The 21781-nt window shown below is 57.3% G+C and overlaps 1 protein-coding gene across 1 annotated transcript in view; it reads right to left on the bottom strand.

Moving 5' to 3' along the window:
• Window positions 1–1210: 1210 nt before the first annotated feature.
• RND2 (Rho family GTPase 2) overlaps window positions 1211–21781 on the bottom strand; it is a 40635-nt gene continuing 20064 nt past the window's right edge. Inside the window, exons 3-5 of the mRNA XM_075911249.2 lie at window positions 11986–12095; window positions 5943–6077; window positions 1211–2681 (exon numbers count right to left, since the gene is read on the bottom strand). Coding sequence (XP_075767364.1) covers window positions 2433–2681; window positions 5943–6077; window positions 11986–12095 — 494 coding nt within the window. The 3' untranslated portion in view covers window positions 1211–2432. The remainder of the gene's footprint in view (window positions 2682–5942; window positions 6078–11985; window positions 12096–21781) is intronic.

Raw genomic sequence — 21781 nt, 5'->3', positions numbered from 1 at the left:
TTCCGCATTGTGCACGGCAAGTATCATTTTTTCTGTAGCCTTTACCCAAATTCAACTACACAATTTGTTCTTTTAACCTTTTCTCATGCTCCAGCCCCATTATCAGCTTTTGTGCTTTGACTGAAGTGTTAGCCTTGCTGGAGTATGGATATGCCAACCTCTGAAATCAGAAGCTAATTGTTATTGCCCTTTCTCAAGGCCCGTAAAAAGCCAATCGTAATTGCCCCAGTGCTAACAGGGTAGAGCATGCTGCAGACCTAGAGAATGTTTTAGACACAGGACGGAATACACATCGACTTAGGTTATGTCTACACTCAGAAGGTTTGGCAACAAAAGTGCTGTCGACCTGCAAATGTTGCTAAAAGTGAAAACCGGTCAAACCAGTTTTTCTGCCTCCTTTTGTCAACATTTCATGGCCACATTGCTAGCTCTCCTGTTGACAGACAGAGCAAAGCATTGTGGGTAAGCATCCCACAGTGCAGTGTAGTGGGAAGGCAGGGCTGATCCCTGCGCTTCTTGGGATTCCCTCGTAGCTCTGAGCTCTCCGTGCTGAGGAATGTCAAAGAAGTACAGTAGTTTCCCCAGCACTCCCCCTGAAGCAGCAGCCTGGCGGCCACTGTGTTCCTAATGCAGAGCAGAACAGGAGCATTCCGATGATTTGTTCTTTGTTTGTTCCCCAAACAAGACAGCTCACTCAGCTGTCAGATACTTCCCGGAGCTTTGAAAAAGGAGGGGCGCATGGCTGCAGGGCAGCAGAGATCATGAAATGCTGAGCAGAGCTACCAGGGCAAACAATGTGATATCCTGACGGAAGCCAGTTCTCTTGACAAAACAAATAGCAGAGTCCACAGTAGCTCTTTGTTGACAACAAAGGGAGGGGAAAAGACAAAAGTCTCTCGCCGAGGTGGATGTTTTTTGTTGCCAAAACTGGGTGGTGTTTTATCGACAAAAGTGCTGTTGTCGTGCAAACGCTCTCACTGTTTTGTCGCCAAACGACAGGCTCTGGCGACAAAACATGCCAGCGTAGACAAGACCTTAGACAAGCATTGAACCACCAGAGTGACTACATGCATCATAGCATGCTGCTTCTCTCCCCTGGGCCAGGCCCAGGTGTGTGCAAGAGAAACCACAAAAGATGAGGAGCCCTTTTCAAAGGGCAAGGGCCCAATTCCGTTACATTCATTAAAAAGAAACAAAGCCGAACACCTGCTGTTTTCCAATGACATCCTTTAATGGATTCCTGCAGCCCATCAACACAGACGGGCCCAGGCAACGAGGTTGGCGTTTTTCCTTAAAGTGTCTGTGTGACATCAAGTCAAAGTTAAGCTTGTAGTCAAAGGCATTAGAGAACATTAGAAGCAATGAGAGGCGGCAGTAGCAGGCCGGTTACAGGGGGCTAGCAAGGTATGATGCTCCATCCCTCCCACTGGCACAGTGGAGATGGGGGTGTGAGCGCATCTTGTTGCATATTCAAACCAAACAAGCACAGGTACCATGCAACACAATCTGCGGCTGGGAATGGCTGGAGAACGGGATTTGGATCGTTATTGCGGATTGCTTTGTCGGATGCTGCATGCGTCAAGGATGCAGCTGCCCATGGTAGGGAGGAATACAGTTACTAGCCCGGCTGTCGGCCACTCTACACTTCTCCGAAAATAGCACCTGCTTGCTACAGGGAACCACTGCTCCTGGGGTGGGACGAACTTCACCTCTGGGACCAAGTTTCTCCTTGGGTATCTCACCACTGAGTTTAGATGGAATTAAAATGTCTGGAGGGGTATGTTATCTTTGTCCTCCTCTAGGGGCTGGCTATAATCCACCCCAGGGAACCTTCCCCTCGCAGCTCACTGAGCCAGATCTCCTACCTCTTGCGGTGACCCTTGAAGCCAGAGCCAGTCCCTTCCAGTGGTGAGTCACCAGTAGGACGCGCTGCTGACTCACCTGCTGCTTTTGGTCCTAAAATCTTATAGGGATATTATTTCTCCAGCCCAGGAACACTCTGTCATCGACTGTTCCTCCCACGTTCCCCACCTCTGTCCCAGACCCCACCACCTGCCCCCCCCCCCGCGCTGTGTGCGTAGGTACAGCTGCACATACACAGGCAGACGCATGGACAGGAGACACACACAAACACACACACGCTCCCTTTTTTTCCCCTCTCCTTCATCACTGACTTTCCAGCACCTGAATATTCCTCTGGTGAGTGGTTCCTTTACCCCAAGCAGTCAGCACAGCAACAGCCAATCCAGAAGTCTCCATGGTGAGGGGGTGACATGCACCCTGATTTGCAGCTAGAGCCTCTTTGGACCTAGAAACTAAGAGAAACGCCTTGGGAAGGCAGGTTGGCTCCCGCAGCCAGCGCTGCGCCCTCGTCTAGGCCAGTGACTGTACAAAAGAAACAACACACACACACATTATTTACAGCCCGTGTGTCACATGACGGAGCAGCTCTTGGCTCGGTCCTTCCTGATCTCCGTGTCGTTCAACAAGTCCGTCCTGCTGGGCATCTGAGAGGCCCGCTTCAGTCCCCGCTTGGAGTTGCTGCGCTTGAGATGTTTGTGCACCCTGTTGACGGAGGCCAGTGTGGTGACGTGGAAGACGTCCCGCACGCTGTTCTCGGAGACCTTGGAGGAGCACTCCACGTACGCCACCGCCCCCATCTGCCGCGCCAGCGTGCTGCCCTAGGAGGGGGGGTGGAAAGGGGAGGGAGAGAAGGGTTTGCATCAGCCGGGGTGCGCGGGCCACGGCGGGTGGGAAAGGCAGCTCAGCGGGGAGCTGCTTCCACACGGGACTTATTCATCACCCCCTCGTGCACCCGCGAGAGGGGTCATATGAGCCTCGTGGGCAGTGGGCACTGCAGGTGACAAAGGGCTGGCAGGGGCTGGTTCGCGGACAACCCAGCTTTGGCCGGAATCTGCCTGTGACAGGTGGCAGGGCCCCTTCTCAGATGTTAGGAGGCACGAGAGGGCTGTGGTGCGTATCCTCCCCCGACCCAGCCATTCGTTTACTGGTTCTTCCCATTCCTGGGCAGGCATCTTGGCCTGGGATTCAGACCACAGCATGGCTTGACTCTATCCCTGTGCCACACGCCAGAGCTCTCTGCCCAGGCAGGGCTCGCGCAGCGCTCATCTATGCCGAGGCCGACATGTGGCGATGGCCCTACTGGGCCCATGTTGCCCATGGAGACGCCAGCAAGGATGGGCGGGGAAGAGTGGGGTTGTGTGTTCATAGAATCGTAGAAGTGGAAGGAACCTTGAGAGGTCAAGTCCAGTCCTCCGCAGTCATGGCAGGACCAACTCGACCAGGGGCAGACAAGAGGCAGCCCACGGGCTGGACCCAGCCTGCCAGGCCATTTCATCCAGCCCGCGGCCTGCTCCAACAGGACCCTCGGGCACGGAGTGTCTCCATGCTGCTCAAAGCAGCTGCCGGCTCCGTGTGAATCTCTGCACCACACACTGGGGAGGGGGCAGGTTTTGCACTCTGCCCACGCCCCCAGCACAATCTCTCAGCGCCTAGTGGCCAGAAACCAGCCAATGGAAACTGAAAGACAGTGCTGGGGATGGGGGCAGCGCACAACCCATCTCCCCAGCACATGGCACAGAAAGGCAGAAGGAACAGCTGGCTGATTTGAGCAGTCTGGGGCTGTGGCCTGCCAGGGAGACTGCCTGAGAGTCCCGTTGGGCTGCTGGCTGGGAGACACCTAGATAAGCACCTCCTAGCCACAGCCTGTCTCTGGGACCACACCCCCTTCCATACCCTAACTCCCTGCCCCAGTTCACCACTCCCTCCTGCCCCAAGTTATCAGCTGAAACCTCTGTACCCCTCCTCCCCAAGTCACAACTCCCTCCCAACCCTGAACCCAGTCCTCCCCTCTTCCTGCAGACCAGAATCCTCTCCTGCACCCATACCCCCTCCTGGATCCTGGACCCCAATCCCATGTCCCAGGTCACCACCCCTCTCCTTCACCCAAACTCCCTCCCAGACTGCACACCTCTTCCTGCACCTACCCAGAGTTTCCATCTGCACCTAACCTCCATCCCAGACCCCCTAACTTCTGTCCCCCACAAGAAAGGGCAATCCTTGACCATTTACCAAAATCTTGGGGTGCACACCCCATCAAAAGTTATTGTCCACCCCAATCTAGACCATCCGTGACAGGTGTCTGTCTAACCTGCTCTTAAAAATGGCCAATTACGGAGATTCCACAACCTCCTGTAGGCAATTTATTCCGGTGCTTAACAACCCTCACAGCTACAAAGTTTTTCCTAATGTCCAAGCTAAACCTCCCTTCCATTGCTTCTTGTCCTTTCTCCTTGTAAAAACTTTTTAGATACTTGAAAGTTGTTATCAAGTCCCCTCAGTCTTCTCTTTTGCAGATTAAACAAACTCAATTCTTTCCATCTTCCCTCATAGCTCATATTTTCTAGACCTTGAATCATTTGTGTTGCTCTTCTCTGGACCTTCTCCAATTTCTCCACCTTTCCTGAAATGTGGTGCCCAGAACTGGACACAATACTCCAGTTGAGGCCTAACCAACGCAGAGCTAGCAGAAGGTGGAACCAGTGCTCCTCATGGTTAGAGAATCAAGATAAATAACACTTTAAACAAGTCCAACTGCCCGTGGGCAGGGAGCAAACAGGCTGGTTAGGGGCCAGAATCCCTCCTCTCCACATCTGGACAGTGGGCCTTGGACCCACCCTGCGTAAAAGCAGGAATTTGCTCGTGGCTCAGCCAGACACCTGCTCCTTAAATGTCTGCAGCCCTGTGAGCTGTGCTTCTTGAGGGTGTGTTTGTGCCACAAGTTCAGCTGCCAGGCCTGCAACCCAGAGGGGAAATCTCCTTGTTTCAGCAAGGGTACTTCTACACTAGCTCGGTAGTTCGAGCTAGGCAGGGTAATTAGGGCAAGCGGAGTTGCAAATGAAGCCCGGGATTTAAATATCCTGGGCTTCATTTGCAGGTTCCCGGGCGCCGCCATTTTTAAATCCCCCATAGTCCGAACTCTGTGCCCGCGGCTACACACGGCACGGAGTAGGTAGTTCGAATTAGGATCTGGGACAGCAATACTTGCTTGTTCTGGGGGAATGTGCCAGGTCCAGGGATGCATTCCCCTGTCTGCTGGTGAGTGGATTTTCCCGTGGCCTCCTGGAGTACCTTCCTGGAGGGCCAGGCTAGGGGAAGTGTAGGGTTGCCAGGTGTCCGGTTTTTGCCTGGACAGTCCGGTAATTGCGTCTTCTGTCCGGTTTGGTCTTCTGTTTTTTTTTTCTTTTGCTCAACAAGTTTGGTCCCCCGTGGTTTTTTGGGTTTTTGATGCTTAACCAATTTTTTTCCCCGTCATGTTAGGGATTTTTTGTGAAAGTATCTGGCAACCTTAGGCAAGTGACAGTGGTTTCCTTGGAGAGGTGGCCTAATGCCAGAGTGAAGCCCAGCCATGGGCCAGATGCCCCTACAGACAGCAGCTTCCTCCACCTTGCCCCCCAAGTGCAGGCCCTTGTGGATCTCGTGCTACCAAGGCGGCAACAGCCTGTGGAAAGAGCTTCCCGCTGGAGTCCTGGGAGCCCTTCCCCCTCAGAGCAGCCCCATTCTCCTGCTGCCTTCCCTGCCCCCACTTCACAGGCGGGATGGCTGAGTGTCTTCATCACCTTCTAGGAAAGTAATTTTAGCTGCTAGGTGCTAACCAGGAGCTGACAGCCTGTGCGCAGAGTAACAGCTTCTGGCAGGCGCCTGCCCCCTGAGTATGCAGCGAGAGCACCAAGAATACACCCAGCTCTCACCGAGGGCAGGGAGAGGAGCGTCCGCGAGCCGGAGCTGCCTGCTGAGCCCATGTCAAGCAGCAGGCAGAGGGGACGGGGCCTGCACTCGGAGGCGCTGGCTGCATGCCCTCCGTCAGCTGGGCTTCCGGAGCCAGCAAGGCTTAGGGCATCCTCCGCCCCCGGGAAGCCCACCTGCTCGTGTGTGACGGGGATGAGGCGCTGCTTGGAGAGCTCCCGGAGCGTGTGGAGGTCCGTCCGCATGTCCAGCTTGCAGCCCACCAGCACGACCTTCGCGTTGGGGCAGAACTCCTGGGTCTCCCCTTGCCACTGTGGGGAGAGAGCAAAGCCAGGGGGAGGGAGGGTTTTAAAATGGCTGCTCGCAGGGCTCTCGTCCCCTCCCCGCCTTCATCCTGGCAGCCGCCCAGCCCCAGCCTGCAAGGAGGGACCTGCAGGAGCTGGCAAGGGGCATTCGTAGACCCTTAGTCCTCTCTCGGCCAGCAGGGCGCATGGGGGGGAGGCAGCTCAGGGAAGCAGGCAAGAGCAATGGTCACAGTACTTCGTCTTCCAGCTCCCAGAGTCCTGGCTCCCAGCCCCCACGGCGCTAACCCACTCGGACCAACCCCCCTCTCAAAGCCGGGGAGAGAACCCAGGAGCGCTGGCCCCTCGGCCCCGTCCTCCCCCCACGCCGCGCTGGCTGCACCGTATCCAAGGGCCCCCCAGGCACAAGCAGCCCAGAAAACCGCCCTTTCGACAGCCTTTGGACTGGGGGGAAGGCCAGTCGCATATTTGGTCCCTTGGCTGTAGGGGGGACAGAGCGCTGCTTTCAGCCATTGATCTGTAGCCGGCGGGCAGGGGACTCCCCAGGGATCCCAGGCAGCGGCAGCTGGCAGGCCCGGTTTACCCTGCACCCACCCTGGCTTGCAGCTGGTCCCTACTCCGGGCAAGCTTCCCTCAGAGAAAAAAGGGAATGATTCTCTCTGAACCGTCAGCTCCCTGGCGAGGCCTCAGCCTCCTGCAGGCTGCGTGCCAGGGCCTGGGCCATTGGACAGGGGGATTGGGGGACCGTAGCCACCGGGCCTCGGATGCTATGAGCCCAGCACCCGAGCGAGAACAAGGACCCGCGGCCGTAGCTGGTCCCTGTGCAGCAGGGAGGGAGGGGAAAGTAGCCGGGTGCCCAGGTCTGAGCCCGTCCCCACCTGCCCTGGGAAAGGCCAGGTGCGGATGTGACTGTGAGCAGGCCAAGAGGGTTACCTAGGCAACAGGCTGACCGGCGCTCATCTGAACACGGCCGGCCACGCGCCCGCCGGGAGGGCAGCATCCAGCCCTTGAGAGCCCCGCCTCGCCCTGCCACTGTTCCCCGGCCAGCGCGGGCCTGGCTCTCGCGCTCACTCCGCCGGTTGGAGGCAGCGTCTCGAGAACCCAGCACCCTCCCAAGCAAAACTGGGTGCACGTCCTCCCTCCCACGTGCTCTCCCCCCGCCTCCTCAGGAGCCGCCAAACCCGCCTGACTGGGGCGGTGGAGAGCCAGGCCTGGGGCAGCACAGAAACAAGCAGACTGGCACCATCCCACAGTTACTGCAGCGCCAGGCTGGCTTTACCCTGGCCGGGGCAGGAGACCAGCAACCCCAGACCGGTGGTGCAGGGAAGCGGAATGATCTCAAAGAGGCCTAGAGTCCATTTGACATGGGGGGAAAGGGGTCCGCAAGAGCCCCTGGATTCGCTGAAGCCAGACACTCCAGAGGGGACTTTGCCATATCCCATTACAAAAGATCAGCCAGCGCAAATGCTGGGCTGGGCCCCCGGAGACCAGGATGGGGAAAAAACACAGGGACAACCGCCTTTGACCTTTTGAATGGAACAGGAGGCTCTTATGGGAGGAGGCCGGGACAAGCTGCGAGCCCTCCAGGGCTGGGGGCACAGCTGTCGGAAGGGTGATTAGGTCACCCGGGCCCCGCATTGACTGTCACAGGCGGGGAATTAGCAGGCCCGCGCTTGAATAGGCTGCTTTCTGCTCCCTGGCTCCAGATGTGCCTCGCAGCCCTGCTAAGCCTAAACTCCCATCCCCCCACTGGGCTTCACCATGGAAAAGTAATGACCACACAATCTGGTGCACAGAGCTGGCACTTCAAAGGGTGCCCCCGCGGAGCCCTCGGCACAACTGTTTCCAAGACAGCCGGGCAGTCAGCAGGGAGCTATTTGCCCTGCAAACACGGAATCGCTTTGCAAACTGGGAGACTTCCCCCATCAAAGCCCGTCAGATCTTCTCAACACCGGCCCACTGGCCTCAGGGGTTGGCAGCAGTGAAAGGCGCGGACGAGGGCATCTACTCCTCTGCCTGGACTGGCAGCTTTCGAAGCTCCAGTGTGCAGCTGAGTGGCTGCAACAGACAATCTCCCCCCACCCCGGTTCTCCTCCCCACGCCCCAGAAGATTTGTCTAGGTCGCCCGCGCCGTGATCTGGAGTCAGCGACCTGGCTACGTGCCCGGCGTGCTGGGAGGCGAAACGAGACAGTGAGCAGAAAAACCCAGCGTCTATCTCTGCTCCGCCGGCTGTCACTCTGAACTAGCAATATTCTACTGACGGGAAAACATCCCCGGCAATTAAAAAAGCCACCCGGTGCCCGCCGTCTGCTGGGAAACCAGGTGGCTCAGACTAGCACCGGCTTCATTCTGCAAAAGGTCATGGCAGAGCGGCCACAGCTGGATTAGAAGAGAGAGAGAGAAAAACCATCAGGAGGGTGGAGCTCAATGTTTGCAGCCTCTGGGCCGCTCCGCATTTCCACTGCACCAGCAGCTGATGGCACAGCTTACGGGAGATTCCCCGGTCTCTGACATCACTGCCCGTGGCCACGCATGACTCGTCCCCTGCACTGGAGAGAGAGGGCCCTGAGTCTGTTCTGTAAGCAGGCAGGCATTCATCCACGAGGCAGCTGCTGGAAAGGGCCACATTGGACCTGGAATTTGCCATGGGTCCCAGGCACAGGGCTGTGCTCCCGAGACCTGTCAGGATTAAAGGCAGCGCCCCACAGAAGCCCAGGCTGGGTAAACGAGCAAGCTGTTTGCATTCTCTCCAGTGGTTCCTTCCCCCTCCGTGCGCCGTGCTGTTGGTAAAAACAAAAGCTCCACAAATCAAATGCTCGTTTGGGTTTTGCAGCCGAGGCCTCAGACGCACAGTGATGATAAAGATTCCTCTGCTGACTTTGCATGTTGGCCCAGGGCTGAAACAGGCAGCTTTCTTCTCCTTACTCACTGGAGATCAAAAGCGAAGCTCTATTTCCACTTCATGGTGTCTTAGGCATTCTCCTAAGGCTGCCAAGCCTGCGCCCAAGGAAACACGGCATCCTCTCGGAGGCACTTAAAGAATCCCTGGTGATTCGGGGTTTGTTTTACGTTGCCATATCAAAAAGACTTTGCCTAATAGTATTTGAGGCATCTGGGAAGGCTGTGTAGGGAAGAGTTTGCGTTTAGCAGCGCAGGAGGCTCTGCCGACAGAGCCATAAATAAAGGCCGGCTCAAGACAGTTCTTAGTGAGTTTCTTGCTCATTAAGGTAGAAGTGATTTGCTGTCGCTATTATTCTGCAGAGCCTCAAACTGGGCAATGAGTCTCTTTACGACCCCATGCAGCCGGCCACCGAACCAGCGCGAGCCAGACCCAGGGAGCTGCTTTGGATTCCAACACTGAGCCACCGACAGGGTTGTTAAAGGGCCTTTGTCCCCATCGCCAGGATCTCGCCGTTCCCGTCCCGCTTCCCAGTGCTCCGCAGCCGCAGGAAAGAGCAGAACAAGAGGCGTTTGCTTCAGCTCAGCAGTTGGCAAAACGTCGGCAGGGTCACCAGGCCAAACACCACAATGTGACTTATTCAGAAGCCAGAGTCTGGACCAGACCAGTATCTCGGGGTTGGTTAGCGAGAGCAACAATAGAGATTTCTATAGGGCCTCTCTCTCCACGGGTCCCCAAAGGGTGGGACAGAGCAGCTGTTTCCCAGAGCCCAGCAAGGCTGGGTACCAGGGAGAACTCATTGGAAACTGCAGGAGGAATCTCCGTTGGTAGAAGTCCCTGCCCCATCCCAGTTTGGCCAGGATGCCAGGGTAACAGGAAGTGCGATCGGGTCACCGATGAAGGTTTTGCAGCTCACCAGAAAGGATGCTGGTCCGGCAGTATCATTCTGGGCCACTCAGAGGGAAGTGTTGCCCCAAACGCGTTCCCTGCCCTGCCGTGGGCTGCCCCTGGTAGCCTCCTGTCTCTGCACCACGTAGTGCATGCAGGCCTGCTGAGGCGCTACCCAAAATCTGCTCTCCCTGGGCAGCTCTAAGGACCTGACGCGCTACTACCAGCAGCACAGAACAGTTTTGGAAGGTGCTAAACCAGGGATGAGCAAAAGGGCCTCCGCAGGCCGAATCCGGCCCGCCAAGCGGGCTAGTCCGGCCCACGGAGGCCCTGCCGCGCCTCCTCCCCTAGGCCAATTAGGGCGCGGGGGCGGGGGGAGGCGCATGAAGTTTTCTCTGCCCTGCCAGGAGCTCACAGCTTTGCAGCTCCGCACGCTCCTGGCAGGGCGGAAGGAGGCTTCGTGTGCTCTCCTGCTCCCAGGCTAATCAGGGCCCGGGGGTGGGGGGAGCACACGTAGTTTCTTCTGCCCTGCCTTCACCCTGCGAGGGTAGGAGGCGGCTTCACGTGCTCCCCCCACCCCCAGGCCCTGATTGGCTTGCAGGTGGGGGAGTACGGGAAGTCTTCTCCCAATGCCAGGGGCCTGGGTGCTTATTGGGAAGGGGGGGCAAAGGGGCTCCTACATCCCACAGACCAATCATGGTCTGTGAGTGGGGAAGCAGGGGAGTATCCAGGCCCCGCCCCTTTCGTTTGAGGTCCCGCCCCTTTTGGTGTGGCCAGGGGCCACTTCAAAAATTATTGCCCACCCCTGTGCTAAACTGTCGCTAGCCAAACCGCTGGCTGCTAGGGGGGAAGCTTGAGCTCTGATTTCTGCTGCCCACGGCCCAAGGCAGGCAGCCTCCAAGTGTCAATGGGCTCTCTGTGGCCTCCCTGCCTGGCCATCTCATTCTCAGACAGGTCAGATTCAGCGGCACTGCTGGCTATTTTCGTTGGCCATCTGCAGGGAGCTGACCACTGCCCTCTCCCTCTCCCCAGGGTACATGCCATGACCATGTGGCCCACCGAGGCTCTATGCATGGCCCATGAGACAGTGTTTCTGTTGTCCCTGCGCAGGGTTGCCAGATTCTGCCGGTTTCTGTCTGCGTAGGTTTTTCTCCCCTTCTGGTATTACTAAAGTGACACGCACGTAAAGCCAGGCCACGTGACGAGAGGGTCGTGCTGGTGGCACACAGCACTGTGAGAGCCGCGCGCTCCCTCTGCATCCAATCACAGCGCCGCTACGGTTCGGTCGGCGCCCCCCGCAAATTCTAGGTGCGCCAGCGCAGTGAGAGAAACTGCCCTATCCCAGGAGACCGTCTCGGGTACGACAATCTTGCGAGCCACCGAGAGGAAGAAAGACCATGCCTGCAGCCCCCTCCCTCGCCCACGGTGCCCATCACTGGCACGGCCAACCTGAGGGGGACTGAGCCAGCTAATAAACACTCTCTAATCGCAAGAAAAAGGGCACCGGGAGCCGTGTCTCACCTCCGCTGTGAGCTAGTTCCTGGCACGCCGACCGCTGGGGCAGCTAACGAGGGCTTTGGAGAGGAACCACACTTCCCGGGGTCTTCACTCAAAACACAACATCGCACGCCCAGCCACCCCACTCCCGCCCACACAGGGCGCCCCCTTCACCAGCCCTGGGCTGCACTGTGCACACGGGCGCCTTTCAGAAGGGAAACCGGTCACTTGCTGCCGCAGCCCAGGTGGGAGAGGCCACAGCTGCTGTCCAGGGTAGGGATGGGAAAAGCTGCCTCCCAGCTGGTCCCTCCAGAAGGGCTCAGGTGTCAGGAACCTCACTCGGACGCAGCCGGTCCGTTCCCAAGCAGCGCGAGCACGGAGTGAGCGAGTTCGCCCAGCCCGCCTTGCCCATCACTCGGGGCCCCGATCCTGCGAGCGGTTGGCAGTTAGCAAAACGTTCCTATCCCAGGAGACGGGGCTTAGCCAACGGCCAGCACACGCTTCCAGAGCCAGAGTGCCGATGGGGCGTCCCCTGGCAAACTCCCAGAAGAGCAGCAGGCCTCTGGGCACAAAACCTTGGGCTGCAGCCAGCCCCACAGGGCGGTGACCGGACCCCAGCCCCACATACTGACCTTCTTCAGCACGCTGTCCAGCGTCTCCGGGCGGCTGATGTCAAAGCAGATGAGCACGGCGTCCGAGTCCGGGTAGGCCAAGGGGCGGACGTTGTCATAGTACGCGGAGCCTGCAACACAGAGAGAGAGGTGCGCCGTGAGTGGAGACACGCCGGGGGTTGGGCTGAGCTGCCAGATATTCTGGAGGCCTGGCAAGGGCAGGCCAGGCAGGTCTGTTTGCTCTCCATGTGAATGCCAGGCCCTGCTGGCAGCAGCATCGCTACAGGACTGCCCAGGTTTGACCCAAAGGCTCGCCACTCTGTGGGCAGCACTGAATTCCAGGCACCGCCCAGCAGCAGTATCCCAGGTTCCAACTCCGGAGCAGGGTCAGGGCGGAGCCCCCTCTGGAATGGGGCAGGGTGGTGACATGACAATCCAGACCCAAACAACAACCCAGTCTTGGCTGCTGAGATGAAGTTGGTGCAGGAGCAACAGGCAGGGAGAGCCCGTTCGCAACATGCAGCCAGGGCACCATTTTGCCCACTTCCTTTGCTTCCCTGCCTGCTCTTGACATTCTTGGGGCTGCTCTTCACTTACCCCGAGATCAACGCTCCAGAGATCGATCTCCCGGGGTTCGATTTAGCAGGTCTAGTAAGGACCCGCTAAATGGACCACTGATGGCGCCCCCATCGACACCAGTACTCAAGGAGAAAAGGGAGTCAACAGGAGTAGGGATGTTCAGAGGTGGGTATTTAACTAATCGAATAGTCGACAGAATTATCGACTATTCGATTAGTCGACAGGCAGCCTGGCACAGTCCCAGCAGGACCAAACCCCGCTGCAGCTCTGCAATTTAAAACACAGTAGGAACCTGGGGGGAGGGAGGGACAGGCTGCCCGGCTCCTACAGTCTTTTAGGGTATGGTCCCACATGCAGTGCGAGCTGGGACTGAGCCAGGCTGCCTGTCCAGCTGGCAGCAGCCCCTGTGCATGGGGGGCCCCAACTCCCCGCTGGGACCTCCCGCATATGGGGCTGCAGAGGCAGCGAGGGAAGTGGATGTGAGCAGTCAATTCGACTAATCCGCTAGTCAACTACTCCCTTACATCCCTCAACAGGAGAGCGTCTCCTGTCAACCTCCTGCAGTGGGGACACTATTCTCATCGCTGGAGTTGTGCATCTTAGGTTGACTTTCTCCCGTAGTGTCGACCTGGCCTTGCTGTGCACCACTCCCACAGGGACTGATCTCCTCCGAGGGAAGGCGGGAGGGCAATAAACGACTCACAAAAGGGGAGGGTCAAAAAGGAAGACGATCTGAACCCTTGCTTAACACAAAACTGAGCTGTTGGGAACAACATTAATCAAGGAAGCAAAGGCCATGAAGAAAAGCAGTGGGTGCTAGGAGCCAGGGCAACAAAGAAGAGGAATTGGAATGAGCATAAATTACTGTATCCTAATGAGACGAGTCTCTCCACAGGACTGTTAAGAGCAGCGGGTCTAACCTTTTTAGGACGGAGCAAATGGGCAAGGGGGGGGGGGGGTGTCACGCTAGGTCAAAAACAGCACGACCAGTTTCCAAGTCACTGATAAAGCCGGAGAACGTGAGCTTGAATGGTTGCATCCTAACAGCTGGGATATAAGTTGGTGCCTGCTACAGCCTTTCAAACGACACTAGGGAACAGCATGACCGGCTCCTTGTGCCCCCATCTAGAACGTTTAGGAAAAAATGCAGCATGATCAAGGGGGAATTCATGGGCGTCCGGTATAACAGGCAGGGGACGGCACGGCCTGCTGCTCTGGGGGCAGATACATGTCCGGGGAGGTTGGGATACATGTCTACGTCCTCCTCCTCTCCCTGGGGGACAAGGGGCAGTGTGCTGCCCCACCTCCCTTTGGTGGGGGAGGCGGCATGGCTCCCGTGGTGGGGGCCTCAGCAGAAGGGGCAGGGCTCAGGGTTTGCCTCCCCCAGCCCTACCTTCACTGACCGCCCACGGGGGACTTCAATCTAAGTGACATATGCTAGGGCGGTGTTTCTTAAACGTTTTAAGACCAAAGAACTCCAAGCAATAATTTTTTTTTTATGAGGAACAGCAAGGATATTTTGTTGAGAAAAGGAAAAAAAAGGGGTCAAGGGGAAAGTTATTGATAAAAAAAAACCAAAAAAGCAAAAAGGTCGCCTACCCCTTTAAGGGCAGCCATTTTGAACTCTGTTATTCTCCGCGGCACACCTCTGACTGCTTCACGGCACACCGGTGTGCCAGAGAACACAGTTTAAGAAACACTGTGCTAGGGGGTCTGATTTATGTCCCTTCCCCTGCCTGTTATACCGGACGCCCATGAAGTCCCCCTTATTCACGCTGCTAGTACTAAAACAACCTTGGAATTTCTAAACACTAGAGATGACAATTTCCTAACTCAGAAGGGAGAGCATCCAACATCAGAAGATTCCAAATTACACCTTGTCTTTCTTGACAGATAAAAAGAAAGAACTAAAAATAGCATAGGTACAAGTGATGATGACTTGACCACATTTATAATGTGCAGAGTCAAGTCCAGATCTGTAATATGTACGCTTGGTTCTTTAAAAGGGCCAATTTCATAAAGCTGAAAACAATTATGGAGCTGAATCAGCTGGGTGAAAGAATTTAATTAAAAATGTGAATATTAAAAGTGTTAGTGTTTAAGAACACTTTACTAGATGTCATAAAAGCCACAATTGAGGAAGAAGGCTGCATTGGTGAAAAAAATGAACTTGGTTTAGAGGGGATGTGAAGGAAAGAGAAGGAAAGACTGCACATTCTCTCTCTGTGTGTGTATGTATGTCTCTCTGTGTGTGTGTGTGTGTGTGTGTGTATAGAGAGAAACACACACACACACACATACACACACACACACACGAAAGAAAGGGGAAGTCAACAGTAATAACTATAAATCAGAAGCTAGGAATTGTAGAAAATTGATAAGGGAAGCAAAGGAACTCATGGAGAACTATATGGCCAGCAAAGTTAAGGACTGAAAGAAGAAATGTTTAAAATATATTAGGAGGCTGTGCCCTCTGCTCACTATGCTCGCCAACCCCCCTCTCTGGGGGTAAGTGTCTGGCTGGAGGGAGGGTGCAGGAGCCATCTGGGGGCAGGGTTTCTGGCCAGGGGGCAGGAGCAGGCTGGAGGCAGGTGTCTGGCCAGCAGGGAGGGTGCAGGAGCAGACTGGGGGTAGGTATCTGGCCAGGGGGGAGGGGGCAGGAGCAAGTTGGGTGTGCAGGGTCTTGGTGAAAGGGGTGAGTGAGGAGGCTGGTGGTATCTCCTGCCACCCCCTCCCCCCACAAGGGGAGAGGGCATGTGGGACTTTTCCTGTGGGATGACAGAGTGACATCATCACGGCACTCTGCATTTCACAGCCCCTCCCTCTGCCCTTCCTGCCCCCTCCCCAGTACTCTGGAGGGACGGCCTCCTCCTGCAAGGGGGAGGGCACACAGCCCCCATCCGCATCCCCATTAGGGAGAAGGCCTCTTGGCTCCGATCCCGCTAGACCGGGTGTGGGGAGGGAAGCCGCGTGGAGTACCAGGAAGGGGGAAGGGTGGCTGAGGGATGGCATCACGCTGTCATCCTGCAGGAATTTTTATATACATATCCAGTTCCAGAAGACTGGAAGACAGCCAGTGTCGTACCAATACATGAAAAGGGCGAATGGGATGACCTAGCTAACTATAATCCTATCAGTTTGACATCGATCCTGGGCAAGATAGTAGAGCAGCCAATACAGGACTCGATTAATAAAAACTGAAAGGAAGATAATATAATTAACACCAAATCACTCTGGGTTTATAGAAAATAGAACCTGTCAAACTAATCTAATCTCTTTTTTTTTAAAGGGAGATTACAAGCATGGTTGACGAAGGGGATAGTGTTGATGTAATATACTAAGACTACTGTAAGGTCTTTGATTGTATACCACACAACATTTTGATTAAAAACGAGACCGATATAAAATTAACATGGCACGTTAAATGGATTAAAAGCCAGCTAACTGATGGCTCTGAAAATGTAACTGTAAACAGGGAGTCATCCCTGAGCAGATATGTTTCTAGTGGGGTCCTGCAGGGAATCGGTTCTTGGCCCTACGCTATTTAACACTTTATCAATGACTTGGAAGAAAACATAAAATCATCACAGTCAGCTATATTCTCTCTCTCTTTTTTTTTTTTTTTCCCCATACATAAGAGATGGGCCCTGTTGGGAGCATAAATGAGAGGCCTCCGATTTTCTATTCTGCAGGATTTCGGACGGAGCTGGCAGGGTGCCTGCGCGGCTACCCACCCGCCCAGTCCTCAAATGCAAATATCAGCCATTAAAGCAAGCACCCCATCACGTTCTTTATTGGAAGTGCATTCTGTGCGCGATTGTAAATGCCTCAGTAAACAGTAATGGAACAATCAGCTCGCTGCTCCTTAAAAACACTGTTACAGTTTTATATGCGGCTTGACAATAGTCTAAGCTTCCGGCCAGGCTGAGCAGCAGCTGTTTATTTATGACTGGGGGGGGGGGGGGGGGGAGGAGCAGAGACACCAGAGTCCTTGTTGAAGTCACATTTTTCCCCCTCTTTCCCCAGAAAAATCCCCCACCCCGAGAGGACAGAAACAGGACGCGCTTCCTGCCAGCAGCCCCTTGGGAACTTGCTTGGCCGGCTCCTTCCCACTGCGATGGAAGGGCTCTGAGCAGCCCGGCCTGGTGTCAAATGGCCCCTGGATGGAGCCCGTCTTCTGATGAATTATGGATGATGACAGTTCGCGTTTCCGGAAGGGCAAGAGGAGAACAGGCTAATTCTCTGCGGAAGTTTCTGGCCGCAAGCATCTAGCCCTGCCTAAGAGAAGGCTGAGATATGGGCTGGGACGCAGGCCCACCGGAACGGCCCCGCTCGGTGCATTGTATGGATAGCGCCAACCGGGAGCTCGGCAGACAAGAGGATAAGGCCCTGCCCCTAAAACTGTGTCCTACTGAAATATCTCTCCTCTCCATTGGGTCATCGCATGGCGGGCTAAGCACGGAGATCTAGTGGTTCCCTGGTCAGCCCCTGTGAGGGAGAACGTTCTGACCCCAAGCCCCATCCTGCGGCACAGCTGGCGGCCTTCCGGCACCATCAGGGCTCAACGGGCTTGAAGGGAATCCTAAAGGACCACGTGTGCTAACCCTGTAGAGCCCTCCCGCTATCACAGAGCTGGAGACATCCACCCCGCCCAGCCAAGCCCACGCCGTGGCTGCCATCTGCTCGCTGGGGGAGTGCTGCCTGCCGAGAGCAGGCCGCATGTTAGAATCCCCCGCTCCCGACCATGGAGAAGAGGTCATGGTCACCGGCCTGCCAGCGCGGTTCCACCAGCCAATGAGAGTTCAAGGAAGTGAGAGGGCCGGGGAAGGGCAGCCTGGCAGAAATCAATTTAGTGCTGTAGGCCGGTGGTTTTCATGACCCAATACTGGGGGGTGAAATATCGGCCGCTGGGTCTCGGTGCTGCAGGAGATCAGGGGAGCAGTGGGGGGGGGGGCCGCTAAGGCAACTCCCTGCCTGCCGTGGCACCATAGACTGCGCTGTGCCCCAGAAGTGGCCGCAACAGGCCCAGCTCCTAGGTGGGCACGGGGGAGAAAGAGCACACAAGACTCCACGCACTGTGTGCGTCTGTTAGGGTATGTCAACACTAGCCCCCTAGTTTCATCTAGGGAGGTTAATGAGGGCGACCGAAATTGCAAATGAAGCCGGGATTTAAATATCCTGCACTTCATTAGCACGTTCCCGGCCGGTCGCCGTTTTAGAAATTGACTAGCCCGAAGTAACTGCCCACGTCTACACGCGGCAGTGAAACGGGATTCCGAATTAAAGCCCTAAATCGGATTAGCTGTTATTTCTCCTGGAATGAGGTTTACCAGCTAATTCGATTTAAATCCCGTGCTTCATTTGCAATTTCGGTAGACCTCAGCCTCCCTAGATCAAACTAGGGGGCTAGGGTAGACATACCCTTAATCTCAGACAAGATCCACTGGCTACAGCTGCATCTGCCTGGAAAGAGAGCCCTCAAAACGCCTTGAGGTGGGGTTTTCAGAAGTGCTGAGGAGCAGCCAGGACTCCCGGGGCCTGGAAAACTTCAGCCCAGGGCACCCACTTTTGAGAAACTGGACTCGGATGCTCTGGTCTGGGCCAGTTAAGGCTCTGGGCTAAGAACGAGGACATCACCCCCAGCCTGTCCTGCCCCATGGAAGCACTCGGCTCTTGTCTGTGCTCGCAGCAGGCTAGGGGGGTTGGAGGAGGCATCGGAAGTCCTGAGAATACTGCACTCCGCGACTCCATCCGGAGAGTCCTGACCTGGATTTAGGCCTGAATCCCCTTCTCTGTAGCTGCCAGATCCGGCCCCAGCAAATCCCTCCCGTTCCCAGCCATCTCCACAGCACAGAGCAGAGCGGAGCCTGCTCCCACTGAGTCGGAGGCTGCTGGTGAAGGCGATCAGAGCCCAGCAGGGCTACGCTCTGCAAGTGGCCGGTTTCCAGGAGCCGGCTGGTCAGCTCGAGCTCTGTCACAGTCCGAGCAACGACAGCCACAAGCTCAGCAGAGCAAATCACTATCACTGCGGAACTAGGGATGCAGGAGCGGCAGGTGTCATAGGCAAGGGAAGGCGTTGCCGTCCCAAGCCGCCAGCCTGGCCCTGCCCCCACTCCGCCCCCAGAATGCCTACTGTAGGCGTACGGGGGGCGGAGTGCTGCTGCCCCCAAGCGCCTGCCCTCCCCCATGCTCTGGGGCCGGAGAGCCTGGGGCCCCGTGCCTGCCTTCTCCATTCGGGAGGGGGGTGTACTGCCCCACCTCCCCATGGTGCAGGGGGTGGGGCAGAGCAGAGAGGCTGCTTGGCTCCCATGCGGGGGGGCCTCGGCAGGGGGGACCAGGGGGAGGGCTGGGGGCTTGCCTCCCCTCCCCCTACCCTCGCCCACTGCCCACGTAAGGATGCAAAAATCCGGTTTTAAAAGCTAAAAATCCTAGCGGTTACATGGTTACCCGCGATGCCGCCCTGGGAGCAGGGGCTGCCAGCTGCTTTGCTTTGCTGCTGCAATGAAGCCGCTTCCCGTAGCAGCGCGGGCAGGGGCTGCTGGTCCCACTCCCCGGGACCCAGCACGTAACCTGCGGGCGGGAGAGGGAGGCCAGCCCGACACGGACAGGGACTGCTCTGGCTGGCCACCTGCGGTGAGCTCTGTGGGGCTGGAGCAGCCCCCTGCTCGGGGGTGGGGTGGGGCAGGTGGGGAGCTGCTCCTACCCCTGCCAGTAACCGGAACCAGTAAGCCTTACCCGTTTCGGGGGATGCTTACCGGTTAACCTTTCACATCCCCACGTGGCTAACGGACGTGGGGTCCAGCACCGATCTGTGTGCTCACAAAGAAGCGAGGACAGCGTCTGTATAAGGACTTTGTCCCCTGGGTGGGCAGGACTGCACCTTCGCCCCCACCTCTGGGTAGGAAAGACACCCCCCCCCCCCCCGTCGGCATTCCCAAGTAAAGATCTCTGGCTGCCCCCTCCCCTCCGGGCAACTTTCCCTTTTGTGCAGGAGATTTCAACTCCTCGGAGCACCGTCATGGCGACAGCAAACGGTATCCTAGCAACCTGCCGCTTCCTGCGGCGCATCCCGCGGGGCTGCGGCGCTCGGCCGGCAGGGCACGGCTGCTGCGTCACGGAGCACGGCCCTTTATTTAGTCGGCGCTCGGCAAATGCCACCGGCCGCGTCAACTCCCGGCCCGAGGCCCCCCACGTGTCGGCTGCTCCTCTGGGCGCGGGAGCAGGCGCATGCTGTTCGGGGGCTGCAAGGGGCGGGGAGGGGTGCCAGGCAGAATGACTTCAGCCCTCCCGCCCAGGCGCAGAAGCGGAGTTTGGAGTCCCGGCTGGTCCAGTTTTCCAGAGTCCGGTCCAGTCGTTAACAGCCAGGCCGTGGAGTATCCCGCTGCAGCAGCCCTGGCCTGCCCCCAGCACCCCACAGGCAGTGGAGGAGGCAGGGGTGACACATGGGGAGGGGCACGTGCCCCCCCAACACACCGTGGGTGGGAGAGGCCACGGGGCCAGCCAGCAGGGCCAGAGCCTCTGGACATCTGGGGAGACTAGTGGGGGGTCGGGGACTGGCAGGGGAAGTGGAGAAACAGAGCCCCGGCACGCTCCACTCTCCTGGTGCATCACTCGAGGGAGGGGGCAGGACCACCCCTCCCTCCCCAGCAGGAATGGGAGCAACACAGCTTGGGGAGCAGGGCGAGCTGGCACCGTGGGCTCCGTTTCCCCGGCCCTGGCTGGTGAGCGGGTGGGGTCGGACCCTTCTAGTCCCCAAGCCCGCATTGTTTGAGGGCAAAGCACGAGTGGGGGAAGACCCGGAACGGGTTTGCCCATCCCTTCCTCAGGCTGAGGGGATGGTCATGTGGCCAGTGCCCCCCGCCGTGGCTCCCCTCAGCAGTCGCCCCTGGAAGAAGGGGCTTGTATTCATCTCTCCCCAACACCCGGCCTTTCCTTCGGGAAACGACCCTCAAAATTCCCCTGGGGCTACTGTAGAATTTCTGTCTTTGGGTTTGGCCCTGACAGTCCCAGACCCCCCGTTCCCCCCACCCCAACTCTGGCTCTGACGGGCGCATTGACCACTCGCCGCCCTGGAGGCCGATGGTTTAGCGCCGTCCAAAAACGCGCACACCAAGCCTCCCATTTGGACCCGGGTCGGCGGGAAACAAGATAGATGGGCATCTGTGCCCGAAAATGAAAAAACTAGACAGCGTCTGCCTCCCAAGTCACCATCAAAAATCAAACCAAGCGCCTGAAATTCAGCGGCGGCTTTGGCAGGGAAGCGCTCCTCTCCCGTATCGGGCTGCGAGTCCGCCAGGCATTCGCCTGCTGTCGGGCCTGGGGCTGCAACGCGCTGTTGCCTTTCCACCCCAAATAGGGTTAATCTCCATGCGCCGCTTCTCAGCTGTTCTGAGCGCTAGCGAGACTCGCGCGAGCCCCCCCGCCACCGCTAGCACGTTCTGAGCGGGGACGGCGAAGACGGCTTGTGCGGGGAGGTACCTGCGGCTCCCACCGGCTCCAGCTTCTGCAGCACAGAAAGCCACCGAGGGCGGGGCCTGAATCTTTGAGCATCACATGCCACCGCAAGGATCCGCTGCGGACTCGGCCTCCCGGCCCCGCAGACGCTGCAGTGCAGCCTCCTTCCTGCAGTCCCACCCGCAGCAGCTCTCCGAATGCTGCATGTCGGCGGCGCAAGGCCTGTTGAGAACACCCCCCCCCCCAACCTTGCTAGAAGGCTCCCAGCTCCCAGGCACTTGGCTAACCAGCCCGCTCAGCTCCTGCTTCATGCGGGGAGGAAGTTCGGGTAGTTTCTCTCGCCCAGTGCTCACAGAAGGCCCTGGCTCCGTGTGGAGGGTTCACACCCCTTCTGCCAGTCCTGGCACGGCTGCAGACTACCTCAGAGACCCACTCCCAGCTCCAATCACACACGGGAGGCCACATGGCCGGAGCTGTAAGTAACACACAGTTCCCCAGCACCTGGCTTTGCGGGGTCTCCAGCACGTCAGGGACACATAGCTAGGCAGCCAGGGGCATTCAGTGGTCCTCCCGCCATGCCGTAGGGCAGCATTCTCCCCCTTTGTTCTATGAAGCAGATGGGAGACGCTGCTTGGCCAGTAGCTGTCCAGGGGATTCATTTTCTAGTGGCACACACAGGAGTGACTCTGACACACACACCCCACAGGAGTGACTGATACACACACACACACACACACACACACACACACACACACACAGGAGTGACTCTGACACACACACACAC

Source organism: Pelodiscus sinensis, chromosome 29 (assembly GCF_052426305.1).
Source record: "Pelodiscus sinensis isolate ZL-2025 chromosome 29, ASM5242630v1, whole genome shotgun sequence".
Taxonomy (NCBI): domain Eukaryota; kingdom Metazoa; phylum Chordata; order Testudines; family Trionychidae; genus Pelodiscus; species Pelodiscus sinensis.
This window is presented reverse-complemented; position numbering and strand designations above follow the sequence as displayed.